Genomic DNA, 23133 nt, shown 5'->3' with positions numbered 1-23133 from the left:
ACGCAGAGTTTAAAGACCTAGAGTTCAGATCATTGAATGCCCCCTCTCTCCATCAAAAACAGAACATTATTAGTTTTGGAAGATGTTTTTAATTGCCCGTTACAATTCCCAATATAGCATTTGCCAGGGCACCGGGATTAAGAGCCCTGTTCCTATTTTCAAAAGGACTGCCTTGAGTTTGATGTCCGCTAAGCACACTAGTCCTGGCTTTAATGTCTAATTGAAAAGAGCCCCCTACTGAGTGCACTCCCTACTGCGCCCGGGGAGGGGCTCATCTTCCAACCTTGCTACAATTACTTGTTCTACTTAGATTTTGATCAGCTCTGACCACCAGGTGGCAATATATAACTTTTTTTCCTCCTGAGATGTTTTTACGTATCTTCTTAATGACAGTGCCCTTTGCATTTCCTATCCCATTCATTCTGTTAACAAAGATCCTTTGAGATTTTACAATTATGCATGCACCACTCTCTCAGCTGCTCTGTACATGGGTGCCTTCTAACAGGAATAAAACTATGACAAATTCATTCTCATTAAGGTTACTGTTAGGAGCTCGTAATTGCGTTTGGAAAGGAGTTTTATAAATGAATAGACTATTGTTGTGAGGGCTGGAGGCACTGAACAGCGACACACTGCCCTACGCTGTTTGCAAATGAGGAATCTACTTGTGATCACACCTGGAGAACTGATTTTATACTGAAGCAGTAAAGAAAAACACCTGTGATATATAGCACACACCTTTTGTTTAAATAGTGTGTCCCTCAAATGTGTTAATTTATCATACAAATGGACCCAGACACATTTAAAAGCTACACCTCTCTTGCACATGTCAGTGTCAGTAACGAGGGGCAGGATGGCAAATCTGACAAGAAGATTTTGACAGAGGAACGGACACTTTTTTTGCTGCCTTTTCTGTATCCAAGACTGCACAAATTCCTTCTATTGTTTCACCAGGAACAGTCTCATCACACCTTCCAACAGATTTCCACCCCAACCTGAAGCAATCAGAGACAGTAATCACTGAGGAATGGTCGCGTTTCCCTCCAGGACAAATCTGGCACCTTTCTGCCACCACATTGAATCAGTGTCTTCCTGGCTGCCATACACCCCACTGACACACTCAGTGTCATTAAATACTCCAGCTCCTCTAGGTGCTTTCATTCTACACTTACGGAAGTCTAACGCAGCAGCTAGAGCTCAAAGGAACTAACGTAGGCCAGCCTGGGAGTGCTGAGCTCCAAGCGATCTCAGCCAACGCACAGGTGAACACGACTGCAAAGGACAGAAGCTCACCTGGTAGGAGTTGGGCCAGAACGTGCTGATGGCGAGTTCCGCTTTCACCCATCCCTCGGTGACGCTGCCGGAGGCGTTCCACGCGGGGTTCCCCTGCGGACCCCCGTTCACTTTGACGTAGGCGTTCAGGGAGCCTGGGGTGGAGCCGTCCTTGCTGGACAGGGAGTAGTGGAAGTCGATGCAGTGCGTGTCGTTCTCTTTCAGCGTGGGCAACAGCAGGTGAGCTTTCTGTCCAGAGGCTCTTCCTGAACCATTCACCATCATAAAGGAACCTGCCGTAACGAGAGCAGACATGCAGTATTATTCATATTATACATATAGACTGGATTTATTAATATTATACATATAGACTGGATTTATTAAATACACTGGCACCCCCGAATAGACAACCTATATATATATATAGAGCAAGCCACCTCACAAGTATAATGGGACCCCAAAATGTTAGTCTTTTTGTAGGAAAGCAGTATAACTCGGGTGGGAGTTTGCTGCCTGATAAACTCACTTAGACTCCTTGCTCGCTAAACATCATGGTATCCATGAACAGATCATCGTCTCCTCTTTAAAATATATATAAATAGTCCTAACTAGACTATTTATCAGTTGAATCACACACTCAGTTGAATCAGTTGAATCAGCTGAATCACACACTCAGTTGATCTACAGAATAAATAGCATTTTGTCATATTAGTACTAGTTGTTTCTGCACAGAATTAACCACCTGATTAATGAAAAGCCTATGTGGCACGGGTCATTATTTAGGGCCAGTTAGCACTGTAACTAACCCAGTGAAAGGGTGATTGGGAAAGGTGTCACTGGGCTGAGACTCAAGTAGATCTGTGCAGTCAGTATAACTAATCTCTTGAACGCTCCCGTTGGGGGTCGAGCTGGGTAGCTGAGCTCCCTCGGGGGGACATTTCAAATATTGATTCAGGCTCTGGAGTGATGGAATAAGCTGTCAACTCTCTATACTTGCATACAAGCGCACTATGTGCAAGCAGTATATGTTCCATGGTGCTACAGCTTGATTAGCCTGCATCAGACTATGAGCGGGGTGCTGCCAGCCTGTCCATTGCTGTGCATGGCAAGCATTGGAGGATTGAGGGAACTATCAGCACCTGTAATACAACCCCCAGTGTGTCATACAGTCTGCATGCTGTACTTATACTAAACCTGGGTGGCCGTTTCTCAAATCTAATCCCAAGACGTCTTCAACCTCATTGGATTAGCTGGACAGCTGTTTATTTTAAGACCTGACCTGACAGTTCTAGCATTCTCACTCTAAAAGACATGAGTCATCGCAAGCACGTACACCATTCAATTGAAGTTGGCTCCCTGAAAAGCAGGTAGGAAATTAATTTCTAGGGGTTGCTGGTAATTTGTTTCCGGCATTTTACACACAGGATAGCGGTGTTATTTTTTCTTGATTGGTTTACGGTCGCACTGGTTTCAATTTGTCCTTTAGTTTAGCAGCCAGCTGAAAATAGCCTTGCCTCCTACATTCACAAATCTGAGAGAGTCACTGCTGAATCAATACTGCTATGAGCAACACTTAAACCTATCTGCAGCCGTGGCAGATTGGTAACTGAAGAAACTTGACTCACTTCTGACTTCTATTTAGTGTGCTAATCCTGTCTGCAGCAGGGTGATAGGCCCACCAGGAGCACCTGTGCTAGTCAGATAAACAGCTCGCCAGCATTATTAATGTATCGCACCCCTCCCGCACAGACCACCGGGAGCACAAGAGAGCTGGATCTTCCTTAATAGCCCTGTTAAACAAGAGTCCTCCTACCCTGAAAGAACACGGCCAATTAGATTAAATGAGTTCCTAAACAATGCAAATTATTCCACTGATAAAACTGCATTGCACAAGTGAGACCGATGCAGTGATGTGATCACATCAACTGGTCCCTCTCTCAGGCTCGTTTCAGTGCTCTTCCCTGGTTTGATACTCCATGTGTTTATCAGCCTCTGCTGGGGTGTGCCCGTTTGCTTTGGATTTCCTAATTACCAGATGATATCCTCCTTTAGCAGTGTCACAGCATTACACATTTGTCTTTTCTAACAGGAAATAATAAGGGCTAAATCAGACAGGCGTGGAAATGGCTGTTTCTCAGAGATGTAGCGTGGCCTTTTCAGACTCTTGCTCAATGACCTTTTTCTATTTGCCTTTAATTTGTTCATTTTAGCAGACACTGAGTGTGTGAAGCCCCCCCTCCCTTACCATCCTATTAATCTGATAACTGGATCATCAGTTATGAAACTGCCACTGTTTGGGGTGTAAAACGCTTTTGCAAGTACAGAGCCACTGCAGATAAGTTGAACAGTACTAGAAATAAAATGCTAAAATGCTGCTCCTGCCTTTGTGTGTGCTTTTAATATACTTTATCAGCACCTTTTTTTCTTTTCTTTAGGGCCGTTCCAGTAATGCACTGCTAATCTAAAGAGTTGATTGGTTCTTGAGTTTTTAAAGATGAATATGCTTTGAAAGCCATCTTACATTGCACCCAGTCATGGGTCACATGGCTTTATAACAAATATTGCCAGCTGGTAATGTCCACTGAATTTTCATTACATTGACATACAGACCTCGTCTCTTAAAAATCAATGCATTGGAAAAATCAGACCTGATTTATTCATAAAGCATTAACTTGCATAGAGTCTTTATCATAGAGATAAATAAGAAATGTGTAAAAAGGCTGAAAACAGCAAGGCTGGGGGATTGCTGGACTTATCCGATCCAGGGGAAAGAAATCTAGAGAACAACCAAAACTGCTCCTCAGAGGAGCGCTATTTTTTTCTGATAAAACCCAAGTTTAATTTTGTACAGGTTCAGATGGTAAAATGTGCAGCCAGCGGCCTGCAGATAAAGATTGGTCTCTGGCTCAGTGAGATTGGAGGCAGTGTGAAATGTGAAGAAGATAACAGAGACCAGATAGGAGGCACTGTCAGGAAGGGGAAATTGAATACTGGGGGGTTTTAACCCAAGAAAATACGATGAATGATGATTACGTGACAACGCCACAGCTAAAACCCAAAGCTCATATGTTTTAACAGATTTTCTTGTCTTCATTTGAGATTTCTGGTGTTGCCAAGTAGCAACCAATCACGTCTAATTTGGATACAAAAATAATTATATGCAATCACACAGACTGACTGCACTGCACATAATCAAGGGATGAAGAGTGAATTAAATTACATATTCTATACAGTATATAATATAGCTAATGTTTGCTTTAATGGGTTGTCATTACCATGCCGAACAGAAACACAAATAAGCTGTCAGCTTCTTCCTTTTTTATTTTTTTAAAGTGCGATTTCAAACACAATTTGGTCTTTATGGTTGTCCATCTGTGAAATGATGGTTTGAGAAATCCCCTCGGCCAACTGAAACAGTGTCGGCTCCCCAGAGACATCTCGGTTTATCTGCTGTAGTATATCGCAGAGCCATATCAAATGATCAGGTAATACAACTCCCCTGGGATTCTGTATCAAACGAGACAACAGCAAGAAGTGCAAACACCATAGCTGCCCCGTGTAAACGAGGAAAGTGTCTTGAGGGGAACGGGGTGATTGATGACTGGGGTCTCCAAGTCGCCTGACCCTCTTGCGATAGATCACTGATATAGGGCTGTGTGTGAAAATAGCTACGCTTAAGACAGAATGCAGGGCTTATAGGCATGGGCTTGCATCCCTGAGGATTTCATTACAAAACTCATCAAAAATGCTATAAAATGTTGATGCTGTGCTGAAGAATGAGACGTGGCCTCCTGAATACAGAGCCAATAAAAATGATCCTTAAGAACTGCTGTCTCTCTGTGCTGTCTCTCTCTCCCGACGGACAAACCATTACAAAAATGATTTTATTACAAGAAGAAAGCCTGCTTTCTTTTCACACCCAATCTTTGTGATTGCTGCAGTGTTGCTGTTCTAAATAAGTATCGCAAAAAAAACACACACATCAACGTGAGAGAGAGACGCTGGCTAATATAAACATATTTGATACATATTTTTACACTTAAACTCACATGCATTTAACATAGGGGGGAAACTACAGCCCAGCAGCTGAGGTTTAGATCAATTGCACAGGCACTAAAGGCAGCAAGGTTGATTAGCACTAAAGATATTGCTGTGTAAAAGAATCCAACACAGGAATATTAAATCAATGTTTTAGTTGCCTAGTGTTTGGAAAGATCCGTGTTTTGTTACCACCACCCCCCCCCCCCCCCCCCCCCCCTCCATATTACACATGCCCCAGCCTGGATAGGCTCTCATTAGCTCTACCCAAATCACTATGGCATTGCAAACATCCTACACAGTCTACTATACGTGAACAGTACAGTATCTTTGTAATTAGGTGGGCTGCAGGATTCATGCTATTCTGTTTTATAAGGGTTGGTAAAAGCCACTCAAGTTAACACTGCAACACGACCTAATTTTAAATACATATGCAGCAATTAATGCACTTTCAGAAAGCATTCAGTAAACACTCGTGAAACAGTGATGTGTTCCCCTGATAGCGATAAAGCATCTTCTCTGTAAAAGGACTGGTGACACTGGAATAAACCTTAATACTGTTCACACATCTGTGATTTATGTTGGTTTGAATTAAACATTAGATTTAAAGCTAAAATGCGATTCAAAGCAGATGGCAGCTAGTTTGCTTCCATATTGAATCTTTATGATTACGTTTTTTTTTTTTACACTGCTGCAATAAAAAGAAAGACACAGGGTAATTGAGTTTTTAATGGCTTTGCATATCCATACAACTTAGGAGCTGTCAGATAACACCCCATTTAAAAAGCTGTGCTACGGGGCGATGGCAGCAAAACGAGGTGTAGATTTAACAGCGCGGAGTACAAAGGATCACTCAGAGGGGGACGCTTGACATCACATAATAAACTGCCTTGTCAGAGCGATACCCACAGGTTACTGATATACCTGCTCATAGGCATTAAGACTCATTTATGACCACCAGCTTCTGAGCAGCTTAGGCAAGTACAACCCGGATTGCCAGCCAGCGGGGGCCTGTGATAAGGAGCCACAGTCCTGGCCGGTCACTGCCATGCCTGTAACCGCATGGCGCATTACCAGCAGAACCGATATGCAGGGATGGTGGTTTAGGAAAGTAAAAATAACCGGACGTGCGCTCAGTTGCTCTTCCCGGAGGTTTGGAAATGACTTATTACAGTTTGAATCGGATGAAGCAGTAGATTAATTCCATGTTCGGCTGGTATTAGGATCCCACGTGACAGTCCTGTGTGCAGCATAGACTGTTTCTGCTGCACAGGGAGCGACTCAACAGCTTGGCTGACGGATGACGGTGAAAATAAAGGCGCTCAAATGAACAAAGCAGAAAGGCATCAAATTGTAATGGTAGTTTTAAATCTCATTAAATTGAGACATCTTGTGCATACGGTACAGTGTCTGTAGACTCTGTAGTATTAGGAAACTATCAGGAAAATCAAGGCTGATAAATATAATGAACTCCTTTCTAATGTACGTTGCTATCCCCATGCTTGTATCTAAAAGTTCAACAGTTTCATTGAAGGATTCCTAATAGATTCCTTGGTGAAATTACATGGGCTATGCTTGTTATGCTACCACTGAAGACTAACGTCTTGTGATGCAAATAAACTTGCAGTGTGTGAAGGACAGGTTGCGCTAATTAAAATGATTCATGTCAATAGAAAAATATAGTATTCAGCAGGGAGAATGCAAGGGTCTACAGCCTGACAATGTTGGTCCTTACGCAACCCAACCTCACAATAATATGCAGAAGACATCTATTGATATTGAAACAGTGCTCTGATAGCAGAATAAAGGATCTGGTTTAAAATAATGTATTAATCAGGATACCTGCTGTTCCTCTCCCTGCATGCCAATGCCACAGGCACACACAGACACACAGAAAATGTATAGACTCGGGGGCTTCCATTACCAAAAGTACATTTCCTTGAGATTCATGCTGACATTTATTTCTGAAATGAAATAACCCAGAGAGCCCAGTCCGTGCTGTGATGAATGAAAGGGATTAACGAGCCCCTGGAACACAATGATTGGTGCCCAGTAACTATCGGTGTGTGCAGGAACATTCAGAAAAGTGTGTGGGTTTTTCTTTTTTGTCTGTTTGGTTTCTTCCTAATTCAAAAAGAAAAAGCAAAAAAAAGAAAAACACTGGAGAGAAAAAAAATAACGAAATCAACAAATCCCTCAGGTGATGGAGAAGGTCAATGTTTCCCATGGAGTGGATCGGAGATGCTTAAAAAAAAAACACTGATTTGTTTTGCAGACAGGAACCAGTGTAAGGTCTATAGAAAAGGATGGTTCTGAAATGTTTGCTTGGATGAGTTGGTCATTGTTCCAGGAGGCTGACGAGGTAGAGATACAGACAAGCTGTGAGAGAGGGCACACGTAGTTCATGCTGCGAGGGTCAGAAGGACAGAGCATCCAGGTGGAATCAGACTGACATTACAACAGATTTGCTACGGTCCTTCCTTGCTAGGAGTGAAAATACTCTATTTCAGAAGTCAGAAATACACAGCGGTGTCTCTTGACTAAATAACTAAACAGATAAAATAAACTGTAATGGAAACTAAATCACCAAAAGATTCTAAAGCACCAAAGAATAATAATAAAAACAATGAATTCAGGAAAACAGTCAAAAAAAAGCAGCATAGAAAACCTATACAATATATTAAGATAATAACTCAGAGTCATGTGCCTATACCTCACATGACCTCAATAATGCAACCCCAGTAGTTCAGAGGCAACATACACTGTGGCGATGGTAGTTCTGTAAAATTAGTAAAGGGTTATTTTTTCCCTTGACTGAACTTGACTACAGCTGTGTACCGAGTGCAAAGCCAGTATCTTGATGAAAGGTCTTTCAAGAAGTCACATACCCCAATCCGTGATGGTCTCAGGTCCCAGAGTTTCCATAACACAGAAAGTTGGATTCTCAAATGGTTTATAAAACATTCACAGTCCAAGGTGACTATTAAATATAGGTATGAAACTTTAATTCAATCGAGAAATGTTACAACAGGCAGAATGAAAACTCTTCAATGATTTCATTTTTTTTTAAATAGGTTGTTTTTGTATTTTTTAATTGCAGTATGCTTCATCCTCATTTATAACCAATAATACTAAGAACCTGTAATGGTATTAATTATACAACCGTTCATCCACTGAGGTCAAAAACAAAAGCAGAACCATTAGGAAAGGCTAATGCAGTTTCCCTGCAGTCTGAAATCCCCATTGATTCTCGTTTGCTCAGCGTTGGACTCGGTTAGCGATCACCAGCTACCCCAGTGCACTCTGGGTTGTCCTCCCAAGAGCAAGCCACTCTGCTGAAACTTGTGATATAATGAGTGACCTGTCAGGAAAATAAAAACAAATGGTGATGTAAAATATAGTTAGAAAGCCACTTCGGAAGATGGATCCATCAAAGCGCTGTTCAATTTCAACACTGACAGCTATGACAAGGCCCAGATAATTGACCAGCTTGCCCTCGCAGCGCTAATTGATGGATATCATTTCTATTAACTCTAAACTTTCTTGCTGTGTATGATACAGTACACCGTGTGCACGCTGATGAAGGATCTGGGCGGACTGAACTTGTCCAATGGATTTGTGAAGCTGGAAACTGAGAGCTGACTTTTTCTTGTTTTTTTTTTTGACACCTGATCTGGGAAAATTACTTGGGTAGTAAATAATAAAAGATGATACAATACAAGTAGACAAACACCAGAATAATAGTAATACACTGGAATAACCTGCACCAAATATAAGATATTCACTTGGATATAGATATTGCTAGCCTTACTTTCATGTGTATGCATTACTAATGCATTCTTCTATAGAGGTTAGACTGTGAACCAATTCCACGTCTGTATGGAAACTTTAATGATCCGCCACTAGAGTCGGGTGTCAATCCCCCTGTGCAGCATCTTCAATCAGAAACACTATTCCTTTAACTTTAAAAACAGCCCTGGTATTATACAGTCGCCAGACAGAAAAGCCCATTTTACACAAAACACTTTGTAGGTTTTCAAGGGTAACATTACAAGCGCAGTGCTACAAATGCTAGCTCTTTCTTTATCTCGTGTTCAACAACCTCCGAGGCCTTTTGAGATGCAATCCCAATACAATGCATGACATGACATGACAATACAATGCAGTGCAATTCCTATTTCTAAAACACCATGCTGTCTGTAAGGGTAATCCTTTCTAGATGCATAATGTCATCAGTCCAGTTTCTAGGGTCTGAGTTCTATAGTCGAAGACAGTGGCTCCAAAAGAAGGGACCAAAAACCAGCAGATTTATTCCAACAACATCAATGCTTTATTTGCACTGGATACTGCGTGTACTGTTGCATTAATAACACCTTCATAAAGGCTACATACATACCCATGTGCGTTTTTTAACAGTTTTGAAAACCGACAATGACCTGCATACGCTGTAATTTAGAGCAAATCATTCTTCAGGGACCACTTGGTATTAATTCACAGACCACAAGGGATCGCTCCCTGGAAGAGAGGTTGGGAATGGCTGGCCTGAGACGGTGGTGCTGTAGTTGAATTCTCCTCAGCTGGGGGAGAGTCACAGGAGGGTATACCGACCACGGCTTTATATCTAAGCACTAAAACTCTTCAATCAATCCTGCACGAAGCAGGCTGCACGTGCATCTCTCTCTTTTATTTCATATGCCCAGATCATACACTCTGCTCCATGACCCTACTTCATGTATGACACTTCATACCCTTACTTCTACATTCACTAGAGCAGGAGAAGTCTAGATAACATTGTACTGCGATGGGGGGGCTGACTCCGGTGGTGGAATCAGTGCTGTACACAATAGGAACTGCTTGTGCACACCCACCCCATGCTGGCTATTCAGCGAGATGGTTAAAATGCTAGGCTAGGAAGAGCCAGGTAAAGGTTCAAGCCTCTGATTGATATGCACTGTGTTCCACACATCACTTCGATATTCTGTTACCTTCTCTAGTATAATCATTAGATGTTGTCTCTCCTTGAAAACTGCATCTTATTACTTCTGAGCCGTATACGCAGAATATGTAATGTGCGCCAATGCCATGGCTTATTAATAATACTCAAAAGGAAGACCTTTCTGCCGCCTTACCAGCGCCTGTGGCAATATAGTGGTGCTGGCTATTAAATATCCTCTGTGTTTAATAAGCAATGCAGTTCTTTTTTAATATTTAATGTGTAATATATTTGAAATAGTTAAGGTAGCACATCGGGGGAATTCAAAATAAATAAATCAAGTTTGGTTTGTGGATACATGCATAGTTGATTATGACATCCCTGCAGTGGGTGTACTTGGTAATTATGAAATGAATAGCTACAGCATACAAGCTTTAGTTTACTAATCCTCCGGCAGACATAGCGATGAATAAAACAAAAGCAGAGGGTTAGAAATACACACACAGTGATGCAGAGATGAGAAGCAAATGGGCAGGTACAGCATTTGGGAAGATACAGAGCAATAGTGTTGCTCAAATGTTTGTGCAAAGATTTTTACAGTGTAGTATGGTATACAGTATATGTCAGTATTATACCAAGTTGTTTTTATCAAATTAGAGCAATGATAAAACATAATTGTTTTTTTTCTTTCAATCTTGCAGTAGAGTACTTACACTATAAAAGAGATGAAACACCATCAAGGATCCATTGATCAAAAAATAATAACTCCACAGCTTTGTCACAGCAATTCAAGTTTTGTCAGCGGTAATAATGTAATTAGCTTAAAAAGCAAAAACCATCTGAACTTTAAAAGAATTGAAATTGGAATGGTAATCTGAGCGATCTACTGTATAACTCAGTGATAAAAACACTCAATCATAGATTCCAAAGTAAAACTTATACGTAGAAAAACCTCTAGGATAGTACTTAGTCAAGTGTAAGAACTTACCTTGGGGTCTGTTTGAATGATTTGAACACCACAGTAACATCCACCCAAATGTAAAGGACGGGTCTTTGGTGGACTGTATTTCATTAATAAGAAAGCCAATGGGTGAAAAACACTGGTTGTCAAATCACTACAATAGACCTCTCTCTTACCTTTTGTTAAGCACCTTCATTTTCAGTTTGAAGTTCTGAAGGTTATTGCTGCTGCAGTGGGTTTTGTTATTTTGGGTCTGCAAGGCTGAAGTACAATATTACTCGCTGATATTCTGTCTGGAAAACTTCTGAAGTAGTGGGATTGGTATGCATGTGACTTTCAGTGTTGTAATTGGATAAATTTACATTTCCTAAAAAATAATAGTTAAAGTAAACCCTTTTCCAATGATAAAAGTTTACCACAGTATTTTTGCACTTTTCCCATGATTTATTCCATGTTTATGCTATGCACTTACCATAGTTTACCCTGGTTTGCCATGTTTATTAATATGCTTTACCATACTCTGCTCTGCTTTTACCATTAGAAACTTTTTATCAGGGTCTCTCCAGAAAGAAATTGCAGAAAATGTGATTTGTGTTCTGTCAGAAGCCGTGTCTGTCCTCAAGGAGACGAACTTGCCTCGGGTGGACGTAACAGACAAGGGGAACACAGGGGCACTAACTGACCAAAACCGAAGATGCTGCAGGGGATCCAAGAGTGTAAAATCCAGCAGAGATAGCGGCTTACCCTGAAAATTGAGGTCAGCCGTTTGGCCCCAGAAAGCAAGGCAAACCGAGACATTCTTACTTTGTACAGTATACTACAGTACAGTGCATCAAAACATCTTGTTAGGTAGTTAGTTAACAACGCCCGCGAAATAGGGTAATAAATCCACTGTGACATTTTGTAACTTCTGTTTTCTTTAATAAAGAGGAAACCTGGATTAGCTGCTGCCACGAAATCCCTTGAGTGGCTGAGAGTCGCATACTCTACCAAGCAGAGGATAACAGTCACTCATGTTCCACAGCTCTCTCTCTCTCTCTCTCTCTCTCTCTCTCTCTCTCTCGCTCTCTCTCTTTCTCTCTCTCTTTCTCTCTCTCCCTACAGACTGAGGGGCACAGAAACAGAACGTGCCCAGACTACTTTTCTCTGCATTTACGAGTTCATTCTCCACTGTTGCTGTGGTTCATGATATCGTGTTCCCGTACCGCATGTTTTACTAGTCATGCTTTCTAGCAGACATTGGTTCACTAGAAGTCGTGTCAGTTATTTTTGCCCCTGTCTTAGCAATCCAGACTAACAGACCGTGAAGTAGGGGTGAACAAACCCAGGCATGGGGCCCAATGTGGCCCTGCCGACCTTCCTTCTTTAGAACTCAGATTGCTACATGGAAAGCAACAGGGACGTGACGCTCTTTGGTGAGGCATTCCCGGAAAAAAAACAGGGGTAAAATATCTATACATGGTTTTAAAAAACGTTATTAGAAATATTAAGTCCAGCATGTTGTAAGTCAAAGAGGTGGCATTAACAGGTGCATTTCTGTGTTGTTTTTTTTCCTTTCATTTAAAAGCTGTCCTAATAATGATTTGGAATAATACAAATTGAGAGTTTTGCCATTAAAATACTTTGTTGTTTTATTCTTTCAATCTGAGATTAATTTTCTTATAGCTTCCAGCCTCTTCATGTTCTTTCTGCAGAAATATTTCATGAACAGCAACTGCAAAAGTGATTTCCAATTAGTGGCTGAGTTGGATCAAGCAATCGAAAATACAGCACATACCCAAGAGTTTAAAAGAAGAAAATGAACCTTTTTACAATTTAATTAAAAACATATCTATACTGCAGAACCATGCACACAGCTGCATCTTTTTAAATTCAATTTACTTTTCATCAGTTTAAATGTCAGTTAATTTTAACCATATTCCATTAATAATTTCCGTTTTAAAATACATTTAGGAAGAAGCATTCCTTTTGTTGCAGAAAGATAAGGCATATACATTTGTACTTTTTAAATGGATTGCAAAAAACAACAGAATTGAATCCAGTGACCTTCAGCTCCACTTCAAACATTGGTACAGTTAATGATAACAAAAAAATTAATTAGAACGTGTGTCTATTTAAAAAGTCTTAGGATTGCGCGTCCGGATCATTTCATAAAATGGAAGTGTTAAGCAGCTACCCAGAATACAATAAATGAGATTCAAACATCTTTTCATAATGTCCTTCCTTGTGCATGAAATACTGGGATATGGATTGTCACAAATTATATATTTTATATTTGAAGAGCTCGGTTTTGTAAAACAACACAATAATTCATTGGTTAATGTTTAGCCCAAAATCTTGTATGACTGTAGAGATAAGCTCCCCCAAAACCCCACAGCAATGCTCATCTAAAAGCATACCTCACTTATTATCTGCTAAAATAAATCACCAATGCACTCCTTTTTCCATTCAAGAGTACTCAAATCATCAGAAAGAGCGCACATCAGGCAAGGTATTTAATCACGTTACCCTTATCAACCATGTCAGGCCCCCTGGAAGGTCTACGATGGGATGGGTTTTGACAACCTATAATCCATAGAGCAATAAACAGCTCCTAAGCACACTCCGTCATTTCAAAATGTCTTTTTGCAAGAGGCGTTCCTGAGTGGGAAAATAATTACAAACAAAATAATAGGTTGCTTTGCTTTGCCCGGGAAATGCACAAAGGGATTGGTCTTCAATTGATTACACTCACTTCCCCCTCAAATTAGTCCCATCTATCACTTTGTATGCAGGCAAAGCTAGTGCCGTGTGTGCTTCGCCCTTGTGGCGCAGACCAGGTGTGTAAGCAATGCAGATTACTCCTTCGACGCACACTGTAATGAACAGTAATTATAACACACGAGCCCTGTCCTTCTGGCATAGTGTTCTTGGGTTCTTTAAAGCCTTATAAAGCACTGCTGTGAAGGTTATTAAAGCAGCAATCCAGCCTGAAGGGGAAATTGCAATTAAAAAAAAAAAAAGTTTGGTGTCAAAACAAGGGAGGGCATTTAATAATATCTCTCCTCTGGTCTTTGTATTGGGGCACTAATAGAAGGAATATAGGCTGGAACAGCGAGTTTATAACCACAGAATGTTAAAATAGATTTTAACAAAAAACTAGACTTATAGAGCATTTATATGCACATCCATGCTTTTCTGTCTCTAATGCCAGGCTTTCACAGCGAAGAGGAGACATGAGGAACGGTACATTCTGTATGATGTCTGAGCTTTTGTTTGTTGCTAACCATTCTTCAAGACAGAAGCACAGACTTCATTGTCTCCTCACTCAGAGAACATTAATATCTTCACCACCTGAGCGTTCACATTGTATTTCACACACCTATTGTAAAAGCAGGACCTTGCATTTACTCTTACATCCATATAATGAATTATTCACTATAGAGATATGTATTATTGAATAGAGGCTTTTATATAAGAGTCCAAACAATCCAATGAGTTTGCATCAGAAGCCTAATCATCACTCAACCTTTGATCATGTAGCCAGTGTTTCTGAAGTACCGTGGTTGAACAAATATATCACTGCTTCAGACATGTTGGATAAAGTCTTCCTTTGATGCAAAATATAATTCCAGAGGACGTCTTAAAAGAAAGAATTTGAGAAGTGAAGCGTCAACCAATCAGACAAATGAGCACAACTAGAAGGGTTTGCAAGAAGATCTATCCGTCTGAAAAGCTGAAAGCAGCTCTGCATTGTCAGTACAAACATATGTTCAGTGAATTAATAAAAGAACAGAGAGAAATCACAAAATCTGGGTTGAGAAAACAACGACTGTGTAAGCAAGGAGGGAAACGTTCCTTTGACTAATAATGATTTAATTCATTAGAAAGTCAATGTTACATTTGTATTACTGTGTCTTTGGGGTGAGTGTTGAAGTTGCCTGAATGATGCTTGTTAGTATTTTCACATAACAAGGAGCCCTTTAACTTCTGTGAAAACCCATCTAGAAATCGAGCGCTCCATTATAGAGAAGCTTGAGTAGGGATAACACAGCTAGAGGTGTAACGAAAAGGCAGGTTTCGAGGAAAGCCTGGATTCAACTCTTATCAGCAGTGATCGCAGTACTTAAAGTAGTTCTGGACAATACAGCTGCACACAAACCTACTGCTTTTCCTTTTAATTGAAAAGGTACATTGTGTCGTAAGTTGTTTTTGACAATTTTTTTTTTTTTTTTAAGAACAGATCTCAATCAATTAGCAGTAGCAGCTGTAAATCACAGAGTTGAATACTTGATATTGTTCTGGTCATGCAACAGTGAATAAGCAAGCTATTGCTGTAAGAATCCAAATTGTTCAGGTTGTTGCTGTTAATCTTTCTAATGTGGTGCGTAGAAGGGTAACTGTACCTGTCGGGACAGCTGCATCCATGGATGGTTTCTCCCATGTGTTGACTTGTTCCCATGCAAACCCGGTCGTCCCGAGAGCCACACTGTATCCACAGCTGCTGTAGTGTTCTTCAAAGGAACAACTGCCTGGAGGAATGAAAGGAAATGGATGGAATGTGTCAACATGATTAGGCCCTGTTTTCACATCATTATTTTATCTCAGCTAAGTAATGATTTTCCAGCACATTAAATGTAATCTTTGCTAGGGGCGACATATTAAAGATCAGTTGTTGTTGTTTTTTTTTGGTTTTTTTTAGTACTGTTATTCGTTGCACAGCATCTTGATTAGAAATTTGATTTTTTGTTTTAGGTAGTCTGCCAATGTCTGATAGCTTTTACTCAAATGAATTACAGTATACCGTAGCACACCTGCCGGTATTCAAAAAGTGTGTGAATACAGTAAAAGACATCTGATTGAATATTGATATTTGAGAAGCAAAGTATTAAGCAGCTGTAAGTAAACTATTAAAAGCATAAGATATATACGCTTTTAAGCAGGATCTGTAACAAACTGTTCAGCATTATTATCCTCAGGGAAAAACAGACCTTCTGTAGCTAAAGCAAAGCAGCAGTGATATCAATTCATTTTGTAAGAATGATGTAAGCGAGCTGAATGCGCCGTGCACATACTGCTATATGTTTATACGTTTTGGGGTTTGTTCGGACGTTTGCTTTTTTTTGAAAGATTGTGACTCCTATAACTTGTTGGATTGACCTGGAAAATTATGTTCAGCTTCATAATGATGGGAGAACAAAAGAGCTCCAGATGTTTTTTTTACAACAAACCGTTCCCCCAAAACCAGCTGCCTATTGATAGATCTACATGTATGTGTGTGATCATTGGCGAGTTCACATCAGTGTGATTTATCATATTAAGCTGAGGGAACATGAAGCCACTTTGTGGCTTGTAACTTGGTTTCAGGAGACTAGGTTTCAGGCCACTGCAAGGCACACAAGGGGAGACTTGGGGTTTGATACAGCAAAGTTGCTTCACACTAGTCTTGCGGTCTCCTGAAACCAGGTTTCAAGCCACTGTTCCTGAAAAAGAGGCTTTGTGTTCCCTCAGCTTTAGGTAAACAGCCTTCCAGATAATTCACAATTTACACAATTTCTTTCATAGATTACCATCAGTCCTACTATTGAATAACTGGATACGCTGCTACAGAATGTTAAACTTTATAGTTGTACTGTACATCTCTTTTTATAATAATTAAACCACTTTTCACACAAAATCCAACGCTAACTGCATGGCACAATCTCACAATCAATGTGTTCCAGGTCCAACGGTTCTGTCCTGAAGTTTACTAACATTGATTGATGTTTGGAGGGTTTCTTTACTGTGTACAATCTAAACTCAAGCACAGACAATTGCAAGTGGAAAATGTCAAGGGTTTACCCATTTCTGATTACATTTTCTTTTAAATTGAATTCCTTTTGAAACAATCCTCTCCCAATTGCAACACAATTTCAACCAGAGCCACCAATAACGTTTCAATCAGAGAATTAATCTAGCAGCACGGCAAGTGATTAGGACCACATCATTTTAATTCACTGTCAGGAATCCTAAAAGTTCTTGCAAGTGATAACTGTAGTTCTCTGTATGCCTCAGTTATCGCCTATTGCATTTTTGCTGTAGCACTTTCATATGATAAAAAACATTCTCTTTTAGTCGAAGATGCACACGTCTGCATTTAAACAAACAAACAAAAAAATACAAGGAATAAGAGCGTGTATTCTTACCTGGTAACACTTTACATTAAGGGGTAGATGCAAGGATACTCACAAAGTGATTTGCGGGTGCAAAACCCCCATATTGCGTCCGTAAATCGTGTTTATCAGCTGTAAAGTCTGATTGTAGCAGCCGCTAAAAATGCTGCGTATGTAAAGAATGGTGTTCACCTGGCGTTCTGCACCCGCTATCAAATTTGCACTTTGCCATCATTAATCCATTAAAATTACATTGAAATGCATTCGAATGAAGAAAAGAGCATGGAATTGGGCAGGATCTGGATATTAAGCGGGCGCAAACATTCTAATGTGATGTAAGGGGATGCCGGAGGATGCGATGCTAAAGCGTTATCGTCTCACTCCGCAGGTCATCCTAGACTCCAGCGTCAATCTAGGGGCCGCTATCCCTGCACATGTGAAAGTGCTGTGTTCTCTGCACTACTTAGCCTCTGGTTCCCTTCAGACCACAGTTGGAATGTCTGCAGGAATAGCCCAATCCACCTTTTCCAGCGCGCTAGGCAGATTTCTGGATGTCATGCTGAAAAGGGTAGGTCAATACATATCATTTCCTAAGGATACTAGCATAACTGATGTTGGCTGAGGCTTTTCCAAACAACTCTGTTTCATGTTGAGTAACCTCAGCCGTAAGGACTCTCAGCTCCTTCTCAGAAAACGTTTCTTTTCTTTTCCGTGTGCCAAGACGACTTTGCTGCCCTTTTAGTGACATATCTTTTTTTTGGTTTGTATTTTCGTGCTCCACAAATGTCATAAAGCGCCTACTGCTCTCTGTCCTCCTAACTCCGTAACCTCTGGACTGCAAGTGCGGCCGCTAAAGAGACCGATGTGCTCCTTGAGACCCTCATTATCATAACTGCGGATCGTGATCTGTGTGCGTGATGAGTAATTTGCATTGCTCTTAAGCTTACATAGGGCGCAGTGCAAGATAATTGCCTGTCCGCAATGCAATTTGAATTTTGCATCAATAATTATTTGCACTGCGCCTGTACGTACATCTACCCCTAAGCGTCTCTAATTATTGTGAGTTTACATACTGTAGTAGTTGCTTCGTAAATACATGTGTACTAATTACAATGTTATTACACATAGTTACAATGTAATTAAATCTTAGTTGAACAAACAGGCGTGGAACATTCATGTGGTTCAAGAATGACAAACGGATACCTTGCAGTCACACTTAAAGAAATTGTACAAATGAATGAAGGATTTAATGGATACAAACTGATTTGATAGACCAGTACTTAACCAATATGCTGTGTTGGAACTGATTCATTAATATATCCTTACGTGAAAGAAAGAAAAAATCCCACTGAGGCAATTTAATAATTACATTCACCCCTTTGTTGTAGCCAAAGTGCCCATGAATATAACCAGATTTTGTCCCAATAGGTTTACTATTCCAAGTCCCCATACAAAGTTCACCTTGGAAAGAGATTGCATAATTTCTCTGACAAAAATACTGCAGCTTGTCATTCCCAATTCAAACTGACATTGACCACCCCCTCCTAGGGAGCTCGCGCTATCTAGTTAGTATAAGCGTACGTGTGTTTGTGAACTAAATGGTAAAAAGCAGATGCTTACACTTAATTTGCTGCAATCCTGGTTATGTTACATTAAATTTACTGTCATATTTTAAATCTTAATTGATGAAATTATTGCCATATGTGGTCGTCTTTTTTTTTCAAAAAACAAAATCTATTACATCCAGAACAGTAAGCATAAATACTTTTTAAACGATGTCTGTACGTTTTAGTCTGCTTCATTAAACACCTAGAGAGAGAAAGCACAATGCCACTATGCTTTAACTCCATAGCTCCAACTGTATTGACTGAAAATTCTATTTGACGTTTGCTTGGAAGGTGTGCTGTACAGTATGTTCTGGTTTTTCCACTCTGTTCCTCTGTTAGGGTTCCCATATGACTCCATGTACTCTGGGACAGTTTGGGACAGTTCAGGCTTTTCAACTCACATTGCAATGCATTCTGGTAAGTGTAGTCCTAGTGCATGGAGTCATATGGTAACCCTACCAACACTGCAATCGTTGATAGTACTGGAGACGTCTTGAACCACAGACTTGGGCAAAGCTATAGTTGAACAACATTTCTATAAAAGCCTGTGATCTTCTGGTTCATGCCACTTAATATGGCATATATGGCATATATATATATGAAACAACAAGGATCGTTTAATAAGTTCATTCAGAAATGCTTTAAGATGCAACACTACTTTGTGTTGTTTATACCATCCTGATTGGCAAAACTGAGCTATAGGAGTCTTTTATTAAAACGTATTTACAGAGTGAGATTACCCACATTAACTATTCTTGGGGGATCAGTGGTAGTTCTGCCAACATGCCCATGCAATCCTTGGCCTCTCTGTGAAGCTGCCAGGGAAAGATTCTGTTAAATGTCAACAGCAGTGATGGGATTTGAAACCTGTCCAGGGAAACAGTCTCATTTTCTTGCTCTCCAAATATAGAAAAAAAACATGTCTTATGCTCAATACAACTATAACCACCAGACATGTAGCAATCCGATACCCAAAATGAAGTTTGGATTGTTTTCTGTTCTTGTCAAAAAATCCATAAAAAAAACCCTGAATTTTCTCAAATAGTTTTCTTTGTGAGTCTTTCCATTCCAACCCCCTCAAATACAGTTTACAGTTACAGATAACGAAGTTCTGTACTAGTATGAATCGTACAAGCTGTAAAGGCGTCTGAAGTTAATGCACACAATCTGTTTGGACATCGCCGGGTAAGACAAGTGAAAAAGACCCAAGCATTGCACCTCCAATGCAATCCAATGAATCGAGTCACTTTGAATTAAGCTGTAAAAGCCTGAAACAGCCACACAATGCCTCAACCTCCTTTGACTCTGCACAGCTCATTCAATTTAGCAGTTCCCGCATCCCCTACTAATTCTACTTTTGCTGCTTCAATTACACCTTTTAACCTTACAAGCTGAAGCCATAAAAACAATTTACTTGAGCCCATCTATCACTGCAGATCATTCTGCTGAACATGTTGTTTCTGTGTCTCCCAACGGGCAGCAGCCTGGGATACAAGTCAGGAGTAATCCAAGACCATGATCGGGAAGGTAATTTTGAGCAGGGCTACAGCACAGCAGCCGTGCTGAAATCACCTTGTGCTGCTACGTGTGCCTCTATGCAAGTGAAGGGGCCGGCTTCACTTTAAAAGAGTGTTGCTTGCACCAGGTATTTGTAAAAAATAAAAAAAAAACAGGGAAAAAAAACTGGGAAAAAATGTGTGAGGTTAAGATTGAAACTTTCAGGAAAGACGAGATTCGTTGTGAATAGACATCGTGGAATTTTAGCACGTGGAAAGGCACGCGGTTAGGACAAAGCAGCTCATCGTGTGTTCGTGCAAACAAAGCCATGCTCCAAATGTTAATTTTCTTTCTGTGCATGTGGATTTAGCAACAGGTCAGTCTAAACAAATGTTTTAGCTACTTTATACAGTATATATCCCTCTGTTTAAAGAAATCCATTTTTAATAAAGACTGGTCATACAACAAATCAGATTATGAGACAGAGCTATAACATTGATACCGTTTGGTTTCTCTAAACCTGCTAAATCAAGCAGTCCATTGGACACCTTGCCACGCATGGGTGCTAATCCTCATTATATTGCTAAATTGCGTGCTTGCCCTTGCAATTAGCAGCTACAGCCTGTCAGCACACGGCTATCAATCTCTGTCCCCATGCATTCGGTCTGCTGCTTAAAAATAACTCTGTTCTCCCGCTCGCTTCGTTTGAAGACCACTTGCACTGGCAGGACAGTGATTGCACACCCCTTATCTAATGAGCAGAGTGCAATCAGAGACCCGAGGTAGCTGATCATTTCACCAGTGTCTTAACACACACCTTCCTCTGCACTGCTCTGGGCTTCGGCACTGCCAACGGATTCATTCGATCCGAGCCGCAGCCGTTTCAATCCCACTCCTGTTCGCTCCGTCCCAATCCAGTACATGGTTAAAATATGCCTAAATAACAGCTTGACAGCACATTCGGAAGTGTTTAACTTGGCTCTTCTGAACTGCATAATCATAGCAACTTGGAGGTTTTAAACTTGGCTGGCACTCCAGTCACCGAGGCAGAATAATCCTGACAAGGGATTCTAGGCTGTCTGACACATTTCACAGTTTCCTTGTAATGGGAGAACGCGGGGGGGGCGGGTGCGGGATAACATGTCAGTTTGCAGCAGGCAGAAACATTTCCTCCAACCGAGATTCTCATTGCAATGGAGCAATCATCTTTATATATATATATATATATACACATAAAATCAACATCATCGCAGCCCATTCAAGAGTGGCTATTAAGCAGTGAACACATCACCTTCTGACAGTCATTATTAAAGGTTAAAACTTACCTACTACCTACTATACTCAGTGCAGTCATTGGCTGCTTTCAATTGCCCCGCCTACCTTTGTGATGCGGACTAATGTCCACTGGGGTCTGAGCCCATAAGGTGGCCAAACTGATTTCACTGAACCATATTTGAACTCAGGACTCCAGAGGTAACAGGCACGATGACGGGCTAGTAAATCTGCACCAGCTCATTTTATTTCCTGGTTTTTCACCCCCAGCAGTGTTTGTCCTTAACATCCAGCCAAACTATATCATTTTCTAAAATCACTTATCTTTTTTGTCACCGAAAGTTAAAGCGTTCTTGAAAAAAAATCAAAAACGCCGTGGTCCTTGTGATTGTGCAAATGCAGTAGTCGAGTTTATGAAACAAGTAGCCTACCTTTAATCCGAGACCCAGGCAAGGTCTGGGTAAGATCCGAGCATGCCTTCACTGCTCTGTGATTGATTGGCAGAATCGAGATGTTTTTAATGTTTTTATGTTCTGAACTTCAAGATATTCCACTGCCAAATTATTGATTTTCAGTTACGTCCAGCAAATCTTGATATTACACTCGCCAGTATAAAAACAAACCAAAAAAAAAAAAGCTTTAGGTTGTATTACTAACCGATTAAGAGCCATTGTCCTCTTTGTCATTTTCTTGGAGCACTTTTAACTGGTATCTACCAATTATTACTATTTTTTTTTTTAAAGAAAAATGTATTTGGTACTTAATGGGTTAACGTTGCTTTTTTGTTTTTTTTTCTTTTTACCACTTCCCTATTCTCTTGTTGAGTGTCAGACTCCATTTCCGTCAGCTGATGTGCCGTTAGCACACATCCTCTGTGTTTTATTCGTTCAAACTGATTTGAGCGGAAGGCCTAATTCCTAGTTTTAGCAGCCACTCTGGCCCTCATTATCTGGAGCATCAGGAATGCAGCTCCACCAGAGGACCACCCCTGGGCAGCGCTTGCTCCGTTCCTCTCCCTGCTGTTGTCTCTTCAAATCTCCCCGATCCCACTCTGACTCAGGCCCTCCAAGCGTTTTACTTTGTGGCTAACTTTACAGAATACAGTCAAACACAAGCCTACAACAGACTTAAACATACACGGCACACACAATCCTATAACAAGCGTTTCCATCGTTCAGGAAATTGTAAACACGCAGCCCGGGCTCAGTTAGACTCAAGAGGTTGTGAAAGGTTTTAATTTTATTTCCATTGAGAAGTTTCCAGACCTGACCTATTTTTTGAGTTCAGAAATTAAGATTGAGATATGAACTGTAGTAAATGCCATGTTCTGCTCCTTTAGTTTATTCTCTTCTGGGTATTTCTTGTATACCTGTGTATATAGGACTGAGAATCTGGACTTTATAAAATACCACGCTTCACGTG

General features: G+C 40.5%; 1 protein-coding gene across 10 annotated transcripts in view; it reads right to left on the bottom strand.

Moving 5' to 3' along the window:
* LOC117421381 (receptor-type tyrosine-protein phosphatase T) overlaps positions 1–23133 on the bottom strand; it is a 148381-nt gene that overhangs the window by 96247 nt on the left and 29001 nt on the right. For all 10 annotated transcript variants that reach the window (XM_058990754.1, XM_058990756.1, XM_058990758.1 and 7 more), the window contains exons 2-3: positions 15590–15715; positions 1294–1565 (exon numbers count right to left, since the gene is read on the bottom strand). In XM_058990754.1, the coding sequence (XP_058846737.1) occupies positions 1294–1565; positions 15590–15715 (398 nt within the window). The remainder of the gene's footprint in view (positions 1–1293; positions 1566–15589; positions 15716–23133) is intronic.

The sequence above is a fragment of the Acipenser ruthenus genome, chromosome 18, assembly GCF_902713425.1.
Source record: "Acipenser ruthenus chromosome 18, fAciRut3.2 maternal haplotype, whole genome shotgun sequence".
Classification (NCBI taxonomy): Eukaryota; Metazoa; Chordata; class Actinopteri; order Acipenseriformes; family Acipenseridae; genus Acipenser; species Acipenser ruthenus.
Note: the sequence above shows the minus strand (reverse complement) of the source record. Positions and strands in the feature narration are given on the sequence as shown.